This window comes from Anser cygnoides, chromosome 6 (assembly GCF_040182565.1).
Source record: "Anser cygnoides isolate HZ-2024a breed goose chromosome 6, Taihu_goose_T2T_genome, whole genome shotgun sequence".
Classification (NCBI taxonomy): domain Eukaryota; kingdom Metazoa; phylum Chordata; class Aves; order Anseriformes; family Anatidae; genus Anser; species Anser cygnoides.
The window spans coordinates 16,774,263-16,793,851 of NC_089878.1; the positions used below are offsets into that span (position 1 = coordinate 16,774,263).

Sequence of the window (19,589 nt, forward strand, 5' to 3'; positions counted from 1 at the left end):
TTCAAGTTTTTTTTTTCTTTTTTTTTTTCCCCTGCAGTCTTTGAACTACTACCACTTCAGTGGTTCAGGAGCTTATTCTGGACTCCTAGCATAATCTTCGTAGAAAAATAAGAAATAATTTTCCCTGGAAAATTCACCATCATCAGTCAATAAATGCAACAACATCTCACTTCTGCATATTCCTCTTAAAAATAAACAAGACTTCACAGCTGCTTATACCTATGGTCAACTTTGCTTAGGGGAAAATGCAACTATTTTCAACAGAACTACTCAAGTGAGTAAACTATTTCCAGGACTGTGTGTCAAATGAATCTCCTGTGATCTTTTTTTTTTTTTTTTTTTAAGATATTCCTTCCTGTTATTTATTTATTTATTTTTCTTAGCCAAACATACAGTATGCTACTTACTGGTTCAATGACATTCAGTGGAGAAGGGCACGATAGATTGTCAGCACTTCTGCTACCATACATACCCTGAAAAATTAAGTTAAGTTAATGCATTGGGGATTTTTTTTTAGAGCTGCCAGAATCTAATATATAAACACGCTGTGTCTCAGACAACTTTTGGTAAAAGCACAAACTTGGAACCAGGAAGCAGAGCTGGTTGGAGAAAGTTTATTTCAGTCATTTTTAAAGCTAGCCCTCTTCTATAAAAGGATTTACAAAAAAGAAAAGATATTTATATGTTTCAAAGAATGCAAGCTTGGCTTGGGATCACAGTAATACCATATTTTCCTGTTCTTGGGTTTCAATTTTTTTCCCATGACAAAATACTAAAGCAGAAGATGTGGCCAGTGCTTCTTCTGTAGAAGGGGATTGGCTAAGAAAGAGGAATGAAACCCAGGAAGAACATATAATACTTTCTGTCTGTGCTTCTTTTGTTTGGCTGATGATAGAGTTGCAGCAGGAAATAGAGGAACAGTCTTCTGCTGAGTGAAAAAGAAGAGAAAGATATATCCACACCACCAGACACCAGTATCCTTTCTCCCACTGCTCTTGAGCTTCTGGGAGAGTGTCTGTGCAAGCAGAGCTTCTCCCTGTGTTTGGCAGGGAGTCTTCATCTGAACGAGCTACAAAAAGAAGTGGAAAAAGAAACCTGAAGATGACAACTGGATTTTCCTGTTTTTTGCTCCATGTAGAGCTGGAGGGAACCATATGCTGTTTCTTGGGAGAGAAACACAGTGCCTTGTCTCTCTACCCTCTTTTCACAAGCAAGGATATCAGTGCAGGGAAATTCCAGAAAGATCATAATCACCCCACAAGGATTTCAGACATGAGCACTACCTACCAAAACTCAGAAATCCCAGGGTCATGAAGAAGAAAAAGAAGAAAGCACTGAAAACCCCAAAAATGTCTTGACATGCATTAATAGCAAGAAAGACCCTCTGATTCCACATCTTTTCCCTAAGATGCTGCCTGAAAACAATAAAATGACCCCTGATAATAGACACATTGTCATCAGATTCCCCAGATGTCATCCCTTTGTAAAAGTTTTAACAGTAATGGTTTATTAACATTAAACTGATGCACATTACACTGAGAAAACATACAATGCTGTTGAAAAAGTAATACTCACTACGTGTGTTTGAGGTCTGTAAGGGGAAGACATGTGCAGACTTCTCAGCTGGTCTTCTAAAGCAAGTAGACGTTCCTCTAACTGCATCTCTAACTCCTGAAGCTCCATGCGGACAGACTTTCTCAAGCTCTGCAGCTGATCAGCTTCATATCTATACAAAATCCAATACAAAAAGAACAGTGGCATTCACTGCACTCAGCTGCACATTGCAATCGGACTCCATGCAACGGATTTCAAGGTGGAACACAGAAAACGCCTCTTTCACTGAAAATTAGCTGAAAGCCTGAGAAGGAACTAAGGTCTTGCTACACTTATAGAAAGGGAGCTTGGGGAAAATATATCACTCCATGCAGAAAACTAGACAACAGGGAGTATCACAGTTTTTAGCTTTATTGTAACAACTGCATTTTGGCCCAGACACCACTGTCAAAGTAGGCCAACTGATTTAAAATATATTTAAAGTGAGTTAGTGAAGAGTTAATTCAAATAAAGTAAATAAATCAGCAATTTCAAAAATTGTTCCACATCAGCCGTTCCTGCAACTCATGGTGACCAAACACACGGAGCCAGAATAATGAATGCCATCTGTGACTTGTTGAGTGGCTACTGTGAGTTGGAATTGTAGCATCTGAATGCTACAATTTTTATTTTTTACTTACATTTATACAGACTGGGGGGGAGAAATCTAAACTAAAAATCTTTAAGATTTTTCTTGTCCAATATCCTATGATAAAGTCCTTAAAATCCACAGCTGTAAAATCACTTTCCAGAAAGGGGAAAAAAAATCATCGATTAATGAGAAATAAGGATTAGAAAAAAACAGAAAAAAGACCCTCTAGAATGAAGACATATACAGATGAGAGTAAACAACTATTTTGGCCACAATTCATCTCAAACCCTGTTCATATTGAAACTAGTAAGATTTTTTTTTCTCTGATTTCACAGGCAGCAGCTCATTTCTTGAAGTGCCAAAGTGCTTCCTCTCTTTTAAAAACAAAATCATTTTACCTCTCCTCTTCTGTCATGTGCTGATAAACTGTTGTCTGTTGACGTAACATAGCCAATTCCAAATCCATCATTTGGGTTCTAAATAAATTTAGATTTCGCCTTACAACTTGTAGCTCCTGGAAAGTATTCTAAAATAAATAAATAAAGAGGAAAGAAAATAAAGAAAAGGTGAAAAAAATAATTAAATAAGTCTGGGCCCTATAACCGCATTTGACTAGGTGTGCTCTTTGAGTCAAGCAGAAGCTCAACAACTTCAGAATACTACAGATATTGCATGTTATGAGCTAGCAATAATTCAAGAAAACATTTTCAGTTGTACCATACAAACACATGAAATTACTTCCATGTATTTAGACTAATTCTTTTTTGACATTTAGGATAGAGTCATGTTACCACTTTAGAGCAAAGACCATGCATAGCACAGTCTGTGGCACTTATAGGATGTTTCTTTTTATTTTATTTTGACTAAGTATCATTGTGTGAACAGGGGCACTTACTTCATAGAGAGGTAGAATAGATGATCTCTGAGTAGTGTAACCGGTGGCAGCTGAAGGATCCTGACCCCTCATCACTGGGTACTAGGGAAGAAATGAACAATTTGAAAGAGGAATGTCAACAATCCCATTTATGAACTCATCTTCTCAAATGGTCAGATTCTCCAAAAGCAGTCAATGTTAAAACACAGTCCTTCTGGCACTGTAATTTCCACCACCAAAGTAAATATTGTAACAGGAAAAGGAAATTTTACAAAATGGAAGCACCGGCTCCTAACTGAAGCATGTGCACCAAAGCTCTGTAATGCAAATGTGTTGAAGTTGAAAAAAAGAATAAAAAATTAATCCTGTCTGACAAAATAAGTAGGGATAAAAGCTAAGTTTTCTGCACCAGACATGGGTCCAGAAAATGCCTAATGCAGATTAGTGAAAACTCAGTAGTTGCAATTGTCTTAGCTAAAGACAAAGAGAACAACACAGAAAACAGAATTGAGTAAATTAAAGTGTCTCATTTTCAAATCGTGATCACAGTCACGTTTGTTGTGGGATTTTCCTCAGTTCTGTGTGTGTGTGTGCGTGTGCGCGCTGATTTTGTTCTTGTGGTTTTATAATCTCACCATATTGCCTACATTCAAAGATCCCTGCTTGCCAATGATCTCTCATGAAAACAAAATTGTTGAAGAATTTCTATTTGCATGTTGCTTCAACATCTGCAGCAACCAGTTAAAATTCAAGGGCTGTTACATGTAGAGACACGGCACAGCAAAGAACAGTGGAAACAGCAAAAACACTTACCTTTTCAAACAAGAAAAAGACAGCTTGTCCAATATAATTTTGAAAGAATTCAAAGGACTATTGACACGCCATGGAAAATTTGAAGCATGTCAATTTACCTAGAGGAGCTTTGCTCAAACATGATCACATCAAGGGGATGGATGTTTTGTTTTTCCTCTCCCAGTTTTCTCTGTTCCCTGTTCTGTTGGGAATTTATCTACTCCTCTTTTTTCCTTCCTAATAAGAGAAGCATATATTTGAAACACCTCAACATTTTCTATAGTAGACGAGTATGCTGTGTGCCAAACTCAGTCTTGTCTGCAGAGAAAAGCAGCACAAGGAAACTATGTATTGGAACAATAGCTTTTCATAAAAATCTCTGTAGTGAGAAGGACCAAACTCTCCAAAATGGAACTAGTCTAGACAAATTACTCTGGAAGCAGGATGAGTGGGCTAGGAGCTGTTATTATCCCCTCTGAAACTGATGTTGTTTTTGTTGATGTTGATGTTGTTGTTGTTGTTGTTGTTTATTATTATTATTATTATTATTATAATCAGCGTGAACATGAATTCTGGGTGTAATACAGAGGTTTCTTCTCCAGCAGCTTTAGTTAGCATGGTGTAAGTAGTGACACTGTACCCTGACACATAGCAAGGCTGCAGTTCATTCACACTAGGGAATTTTACAAAGAAGGTCAAATTCTGCAAATGCTCGCTCTCAGACACGCCTTGAGCAATGGCTGACTTAAAACCCCTTTGCCTGCAGCTTTCCACTGCAGTGCTGTGTCGCAATACCAAAGCTCACTCCATGAAGCAGGGGCAGCTGATATAACCAAAGTCAGGCTGGACTAGTCTCAGGTTTTTGACAAGTGGCAAAATAAACAGAAGAAAAGGGATGTAAAAACAAACACCACAGCCCACCACCTCCAGTAGGGAGCAGAGAAGCAGATGTTTGTAATTAGATAAAACCCACAGAAGTCACTGAAGCTCTACCACTGCATATTCTTCATGTATTCATATATCAACAAGCAGGGTCTGCAAGTGCTCTGCCTATATAGCCACCTGCAGCAGCTTGCAGACTCCTAAGTTGGATCATGAACTCAGAGAATAGCAGTACAGAGGTGGTGGAGAGGGGACAGTTGGTAATCAGGAGGGAAGAGCAGAAGGTGTCACAGAAACCAGTAAAAAAATATGTGCTTCATTTTAAAGCACTTCTTCTCTGACAGGTGAGATGGCCAAAATTTCACACGTTGTGACAATACTGATTCTTTATAAAAGGCCAATGTCTTCATGTTGACTAGATGAACACCCAGAGTTGAAAATCCAGAAGGTTGGCAAGAAACAGCACAGACATATGCATGGAACAAACAATCATCACTGACATTATTAATGAAGCCATTGGACTTGCAATGAAAAAAAAATCATTCACAGAAAAGAGACAGATTAAAGTATCATTAAAGGCAATATGTATTTTCAAATCTAAAGCTAATGACTATCAACTTAAACTAATAGCTGATGAAGCGTACATTGCTCCTCTCCCCCACCCAAGAATCAACTGTAACAAGAAAAAAATCAATGCAAAAATAGTGGAGCACTGGAGACAGGATCATTTGACATGTTAAACAGAAGTTCCTGAAAGAAGCAGCAAACCAAACTTGCACAAGATGTCCTTTTTTTCCTGATCTCCCACACTACACAAAAGAATATTCAGACTAATGTTTTGGTTTTATAAAGATAAACTAAGAAGCCCCTTTGCCCGGGGAAATTTTTTCTTCCTCTTACCTGTGAGAGGTTCTGCAGGGAGTTTCGGATGTCATGTAGGACTCGGCGCAGTTGCATCTCCACGGTGGAGGGCGGGTTGATAGCATGAGGTCGATGAGGATATCCAGAGTGCCTTGGAGAGAAGGGACAGCCGAAGGGGGAAAGCAAGGAGCTGAAGGAAGAACCAGAGATGCTCGGGACACTGTGGGTGCTCAGTGTCCTCATGTGCTCACAGAGTGGTCTGTCCTGCCACTCAGTGGGAAGGGAGTGGAGGGAGCATGTTGAGTGGGACATGTGTGCTGGCGTGTGCAGTGGGCAGCTCTGTCCCCTGGTGGGACTGGGCTCTTCAGACAGCCTGCGGGGCCCAGCCTGGGGAACTTCTTTTTTGGAGGACGAAGGCGCAATGAACAGCGTAGATTTGCACACAGGCTGGCTGGCAGCTGCCTTACCCTCCTGTTTGTCATCCCCGGACGTCAGTTTTTCATCTTCCTCCATACGTGTGTACTTGTAGGTGAAAGAAGGAGGACCACACAGAGTCTCTTTTCCGGGAGCTAACTGGACGTTCACAGAGGACACCACTTTCACTGGATTCAGTAATGCAGTTGGGAGAGACTGAGACCGCCTTAGAGGATAGCCCGATTCAGCAAACCATTTTCTCTGCTTCCTCAGGAGATCTTTTGACTTAAGGAAAGCGCGTCCAGCCCTGGAATCAGATGTGCTGATGATCCTCATCTGGGCTCTTTGCAAAGCAACATGAACCCTGTCCACAGAAGATGGGGAGGAGCTGCCACCTTCCAGAGACTCCAGTGACTTGAGGATATGGTGCGTTTGATACTGAGGAAACTCAAATACATTGTCTTTGTCAACATCACTTTCATCACTGCCTTCCTCCAGCAGCTCCAGTTCTTTTTGCTCACTGGAAACATGTTCCTCTTTAGAGCTGACCTCTCCTGCAACTGTCTTCGACACATAAGATGACTTGCTTTCGCCTCCATTTTGTTCAGTTTCATAGTCATGGATTTTTTTATCATCTCTCCTTCTGTTTTCAGAATGTGCCTCTACCTTTCCTTTCTCTACTTGAGAGATATCATCCTCTTCATCTTCATCATCCTCCTCTTCTTCCTCTTCATCTTCTTCCTCCTCCTCAAACTTATTGAAACAGGGCAGTTCCTTGGCTATTGGTGTCTTCTGTTCTTCACTATGTGATGTCACGGTTGTCTCACTGTCACAGCTGTCAGCACTGCTTCCCATGCCTTGCAAAGACTCCTGAACCTAGGAAAGATTCAAACCAGCAAATGGGTGAACATACTGGAGACTGGTCTACTGTCTTCTCAGGAAGTCAGGCTAAGAGTCTAAGTCCATATCCATTACGCATTATGGTAGAATAATTCAAAATGATTTTCATGTGCAGGAGAAACAGTGAAAGAGGACAAGGAAACCATAGTATCAAATAGGTTAGAAGCATACTGAAGTATGGCACCAAAAGGAGATGGTTTTGAGAAAGGGAAAAAAAAAAGGCAAACCATTCACACAGTTTCTTGATTTGACAATAAACTCTTTATTACCAGAAGAACAGAAGTGGCAGCAGTAAAATTCTAGTATTTAGGTAGCAATGACAAAGGGATATCAGGGTGAAGGTACCGTGGTACGTCCCATATATAAAAGTTCACACTCAGCACTGAAACCAAGGGTTGTGTTAGGGAATGCACACAGAGAAGTGAGAATCATGGATTCTCCCGCACCAAGAATGAAACACCAAGAGTGGGAAAAAACAGTCTGCCTATATACACAGCCTGTCTTAAGTCACAGAATTGTTTGATGCTGGGAATCTAATATTAGGCTGCTCATCTCCATTGAAGACAATCCAGCACTTTTACCCTATTCTCCATTTCTTTTTCCTAATACATCTTTCCCTTCTCATTATAAACTACATTTTAAATTCCTTATTGCAGAAGGATGCATTTCCCTATATACTTGATCAGAGCATCAGTATAAGGCAGCTGTTAATTTAATAGGGAAAAAATGGCAGGAAAAGTCTATGGATTGCAAAGCATATTCCTTAGGCCAGTCTGATTGACAGGTATATTTAGAAGTGGGCACAAATTTTTTGTAAGATATGTGGTATAAAGTACAGTCTTGAAAATTTACCACAGTTTACACATAAACTTACACATAAATTTAAAGAAGCTTTACTATCTCTAACTTCTGCAGTTCTCTCTGCTGTTAGGATACTACTAGTTCCTTCTAGACAGAATATTTATGGTGTATATTGCACAATACTTCCGTCTCCAACCATCTAAAAGAGAATTTCAGTCACAAAGGTCGTCATTGTAAATATGTGCTTAGCACTGCACTCACTGACACAGCCACAAATTAGTATTAAAGACTGTACAGGTTCAGATACTGTTCAAGTCAAAGGTATGACAAGAACAAAAGACTAATGTCTAGATGAAATGAGGTGTGCTACAAACGTGTATCTGTCTCTCTAATTCTCCATCACATTGTTTACTTACAAGTGAGGCAAACAAAAATTCAAGTACTTGGATGGAGAATTTTTCTAACTTCTTTGGTAACATAAAACTCCCCTGAAGAACATCCTACCTTGAAACCAAAATATCCCCTAGAAATCTTTTTTTGGCTGTCAAGGAAGAAAGGAAATATGATTCCAGTTTGTCAGTTTTCTCATGAGTTCCAGAGGAATGCTATAGCTGCTAGAGTCAATTATTTAACAGTAGATGGCACTAACTTACCATACACCCCTCTGTATCCCCTTTGTCTTCTTTTCATAGGTTCTCTTCACTAGCTGCCAAGTTCTCTTATTCCCTAGTCTCATTATTCATCCGTATTTTCTAAATTCAGCTCAGTACTTGGTCTGAATAAAGCAGTGACAGTGGCAGAAGAAAGCCTAGCAACTCCATGGCACAAATCTCATGCAGTCTCAATATATCTTTTCAAAACAGCATAATAGAAAGCAGAAAAATCTCATCACTTTGCAACCAACACAAACTCCACTAGGCTTCCAGTGAAGAGGCGTTTAGTTGCAACGCACTTTTAATGGACTCTTTATCAGGTTGTAACTGCACTTAGTCACATGGTCTGAACTTTTGGGTAGACCTGTGAGGTATCAAGAGTTGGACTTGATCCTTAAGGGTCCCTTCCAACTCAGGATATTCTATGATTCTATGATTCTATGATATAAAGATCAGGAGTGACCAATTCTAGTCTGAGACTCCTTCTAACACGCTTCCCAATTTCAGTGTAGCCCCAGTTTAGTACAGAGTAGAACCAGTATCCCAGATTATTATGTTCATTACAGAAACTCATGCTCATGATTTTCTTTGTTCTCTCTGTTGCTTTTGGTAAGTGTAAGTTGATGTTTATTGGAGACACAAAGACTAGACCTGTCTTGTCTTCCATTTTGGTACTCAGCTGGCAAAGTACTAAATGGAAAAGGACAGAATACCAGTACCAAAACTGAAAAGCAAACGGTGGTGGATGGGGAGGATGGGAACCTCCTCCTAGTAAGTGCAAAATGGCTTTTAAAATGTGTTTGGTGTGCCACAAGGAAAGTCACTGTACTGTAAAAAAGCTCAGTAGCTGAAAGCCACAGAAATGACGTTACTGGTGATACCCAAGCTTCCATTGTATTCTCTCAACTGTGGTTTAGGTCCCAGACAGCTACCCAATGGCCTTGCGACCAGGATCCATCTCGGAGTTTTCTCTGGCTGATTGACAGGACAACCAAGGTATGGTTAATACTGTGTGAATGACTTATGAGAGGCAGAGACCACCTCTCCTAGGTATCAGGTATAATGCTGAGCACATGTACGTATTGATCAGTCTCATAAGCACCTGGCTAAACAAAAGCATCCCTCCCTTAAGACCTGAGAGCTCTGGTCAGTGTCACTGCAAATTCCAGAACCGAGATCAAAGCAACTGGAACAGGAAAGAAAGTGGGAGCTTAAGACTGACTAAATATTAGTACACCTTCACAGTAAAGTTAGTATGAAATTGTTTTCACATTCTGTCTGCTGCTAGCTAAAAAAATAAATGAATAGAAAAGCATGTAAAAAATGAGTGGGAAGGCAAAAACGATGCAAGAAATTAATGATCACCAGAAAAGCTAAAGTCTTTCATTACCTTAAATCTGCTCACTGCAGTCATGAGAGGAATGGACTGCAATTCTGGAGCATGAGCCAGTGACAAAAAATATACCATGAACAGCCCAGAAGGCCAACTAACTGCATCCCGGACTGCATCACCAGAGGAGTGGCCAGCAGATGGAGGGAGGGGATTGTGCCCCCCCTGCTCTGCCCTCGTGAGGCCCCACTGGGACTGCTGCATCCAGGGCTGGGGCCCCCAGCACCAGAAGGATGTGGGACTGTTAGAGCGGGTCCAGAGGAGGGACGCAAAGATGGTCAGAGGGCTGGAGCACCTCTCCTATGAAGACAGGCTGAGAGAGCTGGGGATGTTCAGCCTGGAGAAGAGAAGGCTCTGGGAAGAGATCATTGCAGCTTTTCAATACTTAAAGGGGACTTACAAAATGGAGAGCAACTTTTTGCTTGGACAGATAATTAAAGGACGAGGGGAAATGGTTTTAAACTGAAAGAGAGGAGATTTAGATTAGATGTTAGGAGGAAATTCTTCACTCAGAGGGTGGTGAAGCACTGGAACAGGTTGCCCAGAGAAGCTGTGGATGCCCCATCCCTGGAGGTGTTCAAGGACAGGTTGGATGAGGCCCTGGGCAACCTGATCTAGTGGGTGGCATCCCTGCCCGTGGCAGGGGGTTGGAATCTTTAAGGTCCCTTCCCACCCAAGCTGTTCTATGAATAGAATACAGGAAATACTGAATTTAGAGCTTATTCCAGGCCCACGTATACTCAGATTCTCCTATCAGAAAGGCTTTAAATTTTAACATAGGGTAAAGGACTCAGCAGATCCAGTTCAAAAATGAAAAATTTTATCAGGACTGGGACTGGCAGTCATGATCAAGGAGGTCAAACACCCTCCTTCCCTCCCCTGGTCTCTCCTCTACCATACTTACAGGTAATATTTCAACCCCAATACGGGAAACTCACCTGAAGCTGATTAAACGGAGAGCAGTCTGTGGAAGAATCCTCAGCAAAGCCACTACTATCTGAGTGCTGACTAGCGGTCCGTAACAGCTGATCTGCTTAAAACAAAGCAAAACCCAACTGTAATTCATTTACAGATCATAACTGCTTAAGCCCAGTCACACTCAATACATGCTTTCCTTTTACATCAAAGTAACACAAGTAGATAGCACAATTCCTTTCCAAACTCCCTTTTGAACAATTCAGAAAAACAACCTCTTTGTTTCAATCATACGAAGTGCAAAAGCTTTCTTCATGCAAAACTCTACTTGTGAAACTTCAAGCAGTAGTGGAAGAGAAACTTTTTTTTTTTTTCTGTGCTGTGGAAAAAAGTCTGCTGATGTTGCCACTGCTGCAGTTTTCCTTCCACAAAACTGAATCACTGGTTAATTCATATGCATTCAGTGCCACAGCTGCTTTTGCATTGACACGTACAGGTTTGCCAGCCCTCCTGATCAGAGTGATAAAGGAGCTCACGTGTCTCCTGCCAGCCCACACCATCCCATGCATCCAGTGGAGCAGAACTAGATGAGCAGAGAGCAGTGCCCAGGACGGAGAACTGCTAGAGATGGTCCCTCACTGGTTTGGTGGACAAACACAAAACATCCCTAACACACTGGCTGGCAACCTGCCAAAGCACATTCCCAGCATTCATTTTGTACTCCAGAGATAAGATCCTCCTTCTTGCTCCTTTCTACCCACATTAGGTAAGTGTTTAAATAGCTTAGAGAGACTCCAGACTCCTCAGTGCTACCCAGGAGTGGTGTCCTCTGATGCAAGCCCTACACCACAGAGCTCCTTGGCCAGGAGATCTCAGTAAGCTCCGCAGCACGGTGCTGTGTGGCCCTGCATTCTTCTCCACTGGACACAGGAGGCACTTCTCACGTTCAGGGTTTACCTCACACCCCCATGACCATGGCAGCCTGGGCAACAACCACATCTCACCTCTAGTCCTCAGCAGACCTGTAAGAGCTTGGGTATGGGATAAGACCCCAGCGGCCTTTAGCCCCCACACCCTGCTGCCCCCTTGCCCTGGTGCAGAAGCTTGCTGCTCTGCTCTCGGCGGCTGAACACAGAATTTTGCCCCGCATTCTTTCCACCACTTAACTGTCATCATATAATTAATCCCAGTTCACAGCTCAATGCATTGGAATGTATTATGAAAACTGTTTTGAAACTACTGGATATTCAAAACTATTTTTTTTTTATATTAAGTTTGATGAACATTTCACTCATGCAGAAATAAAAGCCTGCATAGGTACAGAAGCAGGTGAACGACAGGATAGGGAAACTGCCCTTCAAACTTCTTCATCGAGGATTTCATACAGCTTTCAGGGAGTGCCTTTCAAATTGTGCTGCTACTCTGTTATCATGGTAGCCACAATATCCTGCAATGATAAACAACTTTTTTTTACCACAAGGCAGACATCCCCACCCAGCTCCCAGTGAAGACAATAGGGATTACTTCACTTAGACCAGACCTGGCTCATAGCAAGCACACAATACAATTTACACTGCTGAAGGAGCGTGCTGTGTGCAGGTTGCTACTACATCTGGGTCTGGTGGGAAGCTGCCATCTTCTCTGAGGTAAACAGTCACGTATTTTGGCCTCCTCTCTGTTTCTTTTCCCATTTGGTGATTTTTTATTTAAAAGAGAAAAAAAAAAGAAAAAGAAAAGAAAAAGAAAAAAGAAAAAGAAAAAAAAGGGAGAGAAAAAAAAAAAAGCATTAGCCCTGAAAGCCTTAGCTACAGGAGAGAGATACCAAATAGTTCAGATAAAGGAATTCACCGGTGTGTGCACTGGCATCTGGTTTCATGTGCGTGGAATTTATCACTGCTCAAGAAAAATATTGACCTGCCTTTCTATTTCCTTTTCAGTCATACATATATACAGACATAGATGTACGTGCTTTGACAGCCTTGCATGACAGACACTGCCAGTTAAGTGGCCAACCTAGCCCACTCATACCTGCCTCATCGCCTTTATCCATGGCAAGAGATTAGTGCTGTATGAACAGCTTCAAACTGCCTTGGAGCCACCTAAAGACACATTACCTTAATGTAGCCATCCATGCCTGCTGCAAAGGTGCCAGGATGTTTTCTGAACATTTTAAAGCAAATCAGAGAAGACATTTTCTAAGTATGATTAGTCTTCTTCTACCATAACCTACCTTTGTCTCTTGCACATTCTCAGAATTCTCCTCTATACGACTACCATGTAAATGCAGTAAAAACTTTTAACAAAGAGGAATCTCTACTACTTTGGTAGTAAAATGATAAGGTTTGGCTCTGTAAAGATTAGAAATATCAACTATTACATTGGGCTATGCTGATATGTAATGGCATCCACCCTTCTTGTCAAGTGCTGATCCAGATGTACAACCTGCTCCACGGCACCTGGATGTCTCTCAGATCCAAGCAGATGAGGGGGAAGCATTAAAATAAATAAATAAAAGGTACCAAGTTACATTCAGATCGTGGTTAAAATGCCTCCTGGCAACACCAGAGTCTTAAGACAAAGAGATGCTGATCAGACATGGCTCCCCTCTCTTTACACTGAACGCAGAAAACTCTGCATCAGAGGCTGATATATAATAATATACTTTTCTCTAAAAGTGTAAGGAAAGTGTGGGAAGAGGAACCATCCAAGATGAGCAAAAAGAGAGGGAAAAGTCAAACTCATGTCCCAGTTAAACTGAGCACAAAATGAAAATGTCCCTTGGATGATTGCTTTAAGTTGTACAAAACATTAAAATATTTTTAGGCATGGAATACATGCCAGAAAAATGCAGGTATTCAGAAACATAAAAGATAAGCTGTCAAAGTTCTAAACAGAAATAGATGATGAACAGACAGGTCTGTGGTTTACCAAAAAAAATGAAAACAGAATAATTAGAGAATCATTATCAAACAATGAAATAATTCATTTTTTGTAAAATAATATTCAACTGCCAATGGACTGACAGTCTCACAGATCCAAACAGTCCGATCAAATAATTGTCTTATGTGTTCTGCGTCACTCTACTGCTGATGCAGAAGAGGAGAAATGCACAGAAACTGTCTGTGAAGCTCTAGTAACATCTACGTTTCTTTCATCTGCAGTATTGGTAAAGCTCTAATGCACTCTGTTTTTCATGAGGTTATTAATAAATTGACACTCCCCAACTTAGTTATGAAGTAGTCCGTTCTGGGATTAAAGACTTGCTGCCCTGTTTTCCCATATTGATCACACATGGCACCCCAGCACTAGTCCTGTAGGCTGCACTCCTGCGGAAACTCTTCAAAGTCTCCAGGGATTTCTTAGCTTCTGGATATACGAACACAGATTCCTGCGAATTCTAAATCTGTTCCAAATGTTTTCTTCTCACTCCCCCATCTCCTGTCTACTGTGGAGCTGCACCCACTAAGAGCCATAAATACAATAATATGCTAAGGACAGGAAGTGCTGATGATGTGCTTTCTTCACTTGTAAGGACTTAATTTTCAAAACTAGTTACTGTTTTTGAATATCTGTGTCAGATACCACAAAAGAAACAGGCCTGGGGCTATTCAAAATTTCACAAAGCTGCTGATGGCAGCAACCAAACACTCACAATTGACAAAGCCCTGAGAATACTTTGTTCCGTACATGTTGTACCTATATTTGTCCTGTTTGTTGGGCATTTTTGGAATGGAAGGTACTGCTGTATAAATGTCAGGAAGAATTTTGTTTTTTAACTAAAGAACTTTCCTTCCAGATAACTTTGTAAAAGGTGGTTTTTTTCTGGATGCTTTTGTTTTGTAATGTTTGTTTTGTTTTTAATAGTGGACATTTAATAGCACTGTACGCTTACAGTGCAAAGCAACTGAAGCTTACTCCTTAAAAAAAAAAAATAAATAAAAAAATAAAATCCATGAACAAAAAGATATCTACATTTGAGCTTTGCAACAGCAAAGAACAGAATGCCATTTCTGGGCCTAATGGATAAACTAGTTCACCTAGTTTAGGTTTCATAACCTAAAAAGTACATCAAAAAGTACATGATCCAGAATTCTTTGTATCCCCTATGACATGTTTCACAAAGATACTACTGCAGCAAAAGAATCATTTGGAAGCCACTTTGAAAAAATATGCTTACCACTTACAAGCAAAGCTAATGTGAAACATGCTGTAATGGGAAGCCTAAGCTGCAGCACCCTCAGTGCTTTTCAAGCATATGTTAATACTCTCCAGGCTGCTTCAGTGGTGAAGACATTTTTTTAATTCAAATACTTCACATCTTATTATAGAACCTCTTCAAATGCCCTTCCAACTGCTGTAAAAGTCAGAGAAAGCATCCACAGCTCTCTGTGTAGAAGTAAGATGACACTGCAAGGTTTGTAACATGCTGTATTGAACAGCACTAACCCTGCTAATTAACACAGAAGTACCCCTACAGGAGGAAAAAAAAAAAAAAGTATTGTTATTCCAACAGAGGAAATAATTATCTGGAACAAATTTTCATAGATGGGTGCTTATGTACAGCACAGCCAATACCACTGGAAGTGGTGAGTCTCTATGAGAATCATCAGCCGAAATCACATTGTAACAGAAGACCAGTGCTTGAGTGTCAAGCTGATCCCACCTCTAGTGATTGCTTGTAAGAGCAGAATTACACGTTCAGACACAACAAACAGCATTTTCAAAGAGTGACCACTGACACTGGATGTCTTTCAATTTGGCGAGCACCTGCTTCCTGAGAAAGCAAAACTCTACACTGGCCATGTTGAACAACCTGCAAAAAAAACTGGCTATTTTGAAGTTTCAAGTAAGTTCGCACCAAATGCTTTACTTCTGGGCAATTTCACTGTGACCTGCATATAACAACATCGTACACTTTCTACATCTTCCAGGTGAAATAAAAAATTGATCCCAAACTGATTTTTAGCAAACGTGCAGGCTTGCCATCAGCATTGATATCCACATAAGACAATTTACGTGAGAACTCTTGGCAATACTGGAACAAGGACAAAGTGTCATTGCTACTCTTTGCCAAGTGTATTCAGAAACAGGTAGGATATACTAGCTGGGAGACACAAACCAGCACGCCCTGCTCCTGCCACACTAGAGATCCACTGCTAGACCTGCTAGGTACCTTTCAGCACGTATACACATGATCATCTAATTTTTTTTTTTTTTTGCTTGCATGGAGAAAGAGGGTAAGGTATCTACAGGGAACCAAAGCCACAAAACTAGCTTTTTAGAAGAAGAAAAATATATCTATATTTTTTCTACTCCTTGACTACAGCTGCTAGTTCCATAAGTCACCTTTCTCTGAAAAGAATACTTGCAAGTGCAATGCTGTGTTGAACAAAACACTGCTGAATTTGTAGCACAAGCTATCCCTAATAGCCTGTCATTAACCTTCAGCAGGTTCAGAGCATGCTCAACCATACTAATGTAATTCAGCTGACAGTTCACAAGACTGTCAGTTCATTTATTGAAAGGCAAATAAGATGACCTCTGTGCCTTAAGACCAGTTTCTGTGCCTCTCTTTAGCATCTTACACAAATAGCTAGTCATGTTTCACCTAGACATTGCAACAAAGCTAGGCATGTAGCTAAACGCAACAAGATCTAGTTCTTTAATTACACATATCAGTTAGAGAAGAGACTTAATTTTCCAACTTTGGGTAAAGGCCAGTGACAATCAGAATATTCATCAGCCTTGTACCTCTCCTGAGCCATAAAATATAAATAATAATTTGAGATGAAAGCACAGACTGCGTGAGCCACAAGAGCCAGTGCATTTTGTCACACCAAGGAATATGACTTCCATGTGGGTGCAGAGACACTAGTCTTCTCTGCGGCCAGCCTTCAGATGAAGCAGTAGCACATAGGCAAAAGCTGGACATACCATGCAATTTAGGTTTAAAACAATATAATTTTAGTTTAAATAGGTACCTTAAATTACAGGATTTGCTAGGGAAAAAAAAAAATCCCATACAATTTGAATTAACGTTTCAGTTTCTCTGAGCTATCATCAATGGCACAAAAGTGAAAACAGGCAGTGAGGTTACAGCGCTGTCATCCCGCCTGTAATTTGGTTGCCGCTTTGCAGTAACGTTCTGTGATTTAACTGAAATGGAAACACAGATCTCTCTTCTCTTCTAAAGAGAAAAGAAACTTTAGAAGTCTCAGATTTCAGCATTTCAGAAAGGGAAGCAGTCTCAGCACGCTGCTGTTTCCTGGGAGCTGCAGTCTACCCACCTTTCCTTGACTTGGTCACCGCCAGCTGGTGAGAAGCTGGAACGTGTGGTAGATCTCCCTCTGTACTCTGGATCTATAGGGAACAGAAGATGAATATGTCAGGTCAACTGGAATGTGTTCCTGGGTTACTCCAGACTTCACCAGGGTACTACTTGTGGAAATACTTCTATTTTGTCTTCCACAAAACAGGAAGATAATGTATGCAGAACCACGCAGATTTCAACTGGGAAACATAAAACTAAATGAAAATTAATCTTCTTACTTAATCACTTTGTGAAACAGCCTTATTAAGAAAGCAGTTCTTAGACAACTTCTCAAATGATGAAAATAATATGCCTAAAATCTCAACAGGAAGGCCTTTGTTTAGTTCAAAAGCTATAATACATTTTATTTGGGGGGGCAACAGATGGAATCCTCATGGTTCACATGCAAGTCTACATGCACAAAACCCCCAATGCAACTACTCCCTAACTCTCCCCTCTAATGGGCTGCCTGCCTAATTTCAAAATTGCCAAACAATGACATTTTTGTTTCTAATTTTAATTAGATTAAAAATGCAAAATCAGCATAGTAATAGTTTAAAGCCCAAATTAGCATTTGGTTAAAGAAGATACTCTATTTGCATTGATATCATGTATAGCAGCCACAACAGTACATTTTCTCAATTAGAGGGATTTTGAGAAGTACTTCGCCTGAACTTTTCACCATTAATAAGCAAACAGCATTACTCTTACACAATAAATTGGAAGACTTATCCTTTAGGAGACAAAGGCTGTTTTTCAGAGGTAAATGACTATTTTGCCCAAATGCAGGGGAGCAGAGAAGGGACTCACCATTTAAGTTTAGGAAAAGTGTCTTTTTTAAAAAATTAAATATCAAAACAAACAACAACAACAACAACAAACGGGAACAGCAAGTAATCTTACAAGCCCTTTGATCAGACCAGCCTTCAAGGGAAGATGTCTTGATTTTCTTAAGCCTCCCAGTTTCCGATGGCTAAATTTGCAGCTTCTAAACCACCAAGCCTCTTCTCACCTAAATACCTTCCACCTCCTGTCCTAGGCTAGGAGACAGCACCCTGACCATGTCAGTGGCACCGCTAGATGAGCGTGCAGAAGCACTCCCCTCTCCTCCCGTCCCTTCAGCCAATATCAATGCTGGTAAATGACCTCCGTGATTCTAATTGGCCATCTCAGGAGAGGGACTTTGGGGGAAATCCTGCCCTGACTCACCCCCGCAGCAGCTATCTTCACAGCGACAGACTTCCTAAGGGCGCTCAAACTGCCAAGGCATTTGTCGGCATGCAAAGAGCTTCCTTGATATATCTGTCATCTTTCTTAGGCATATGAATGCACTCCAAATCAAGAGAAAAGGGTGGGAGTTATTTTCACTGTTTCTAGTACTGTTTATTGTTCATTAGACCCTGCTTAGAGATGAACAAAAATAAAATCAAGCTGCCAGGTATTGTTCTAAAGTTTCTTTAATAAAGCTGAATCCCTCCTGCCAGGGATCTGAAGGCAGTTGATACGTATATATTAGATTGCATAAACGAAATTCACCACAACTCCATCCCACACCACATATCATCATGCCAAAACAGCTGTGTTTATGTACTGGCATCACTGCAAAGTGTGTCAACCAAAACTCTGCAAATGCATTGCATTTGGCTTGTGCAGAGTTTGGTAAGCCTTCTTCCTTCCATAACCCTTTATAGTCTAACTTACTTTGAAAGAAAATTCTGTGTTTTTTGTTTTTTTTTAAAGTTGTTTCAACTTCACCTAAAAGTGCCAAAATACAGTTTTCTCCTCTGGGATATACAAAACCGGTCCAACTATTGAGAATGCAGCAAAAAGCCATCACCACTCACACTCCTCCCATTTTGCCAGCACAAACATCTGTACACAACAAACTGGATCAAGAAAATTATGCAGCTGAAAAGTAAGCCAGGAATTATTTGAATAAATCAAAATACACCAAGTTTCTTTCCCCCCCCTCAGCTGGATCAATCTTTTGTTCTCGTTCAGTAGATGGCTATACAACATGGTTGTGATGGCACATAGGCTCAAACAAATGGCAAGAACTACAAGAGGCTAGATTACCTCTTTCCATTCAATTAAGTCTCTTCAACTACAACATCAGTTGATCTAGAAGACACTCAAAAGTCTGCAGTGCAAACGCCGCACTAGGCAATATCTGGTAAATCACTTTGTCGTTCTGTAAAAATCTGGAAGCTTTCTGTTGGCCTGTTTTCTTCACACATTTCAGCACAGAAATCACCACCCTTCATTTTACATATCTATTTCACATAAACAAAAAAGTTATCTGCTGGACTGTTAACAGATACTTCAAAATGTGTCCACAAAACCATCTGGTAATTTAAGAGAGATCTTGTAATTCAAAGTGTGAGTCTATGCAAAAATAAAAAATAAAAAATGCATTTTTGAATTTGTAGGCTGCACATTTACTACCCCCATAAGTGAATTACTTACAGGAATCTGGGTATTAGAATCCCTTTGGGACAATGATCAATCAAAAAAAATGGATAAATGCATTTATGAAGACGTTAAAAGGCAGCTCGTAAGAAATTTATATCTAAGCCACTGCCAAAGGTGCATCAAACAGCGAGTTTCATCAC

General features: G+C 40.4%; 1 protein-coding gene across 1 annotated transcript in view; it reads right to left on the reverse strand.

Annotated features, from left to right (window-relative positions):
* ITPRID2 (ITPR interacting domain containing 2) overlaps positions 1-19,589 on the reverse strand; it is a 99,523-nt gene that overhangs the window by 66,086 nt on the left and 13,848 nt on the right. Inside the window, exons 10-16 of the mRNA XM_048061444.2 lie at positions 16,955-17,027; positions 10,691-10,782; positions 5,634-6,884; positions 3,081-3,161; positions 2,584-2,711; positions 1,576-1,726; positions 408-473 (exon numbers count right to left, since the gene is read on the reverse strand). Coding sequence (XP_047917401.2) covers positions 408-473; positions 1,576-1,726; positions 2,584-2,711; positions 3,081-3,161; positions 5,634-6,884; positions 10,691-10,782; positions 16,955-17,027 — 1,842 coding nt within the window. The remainder of the gene's footprint in view (positions 1-407; positions 474-1,575; positions 1,727-2,583; positions 2,712-3,080; positions 3,162-5,633; positions 6,885-10,690; positions 10,783-16,954; positions 17,028-19,589) is intronic.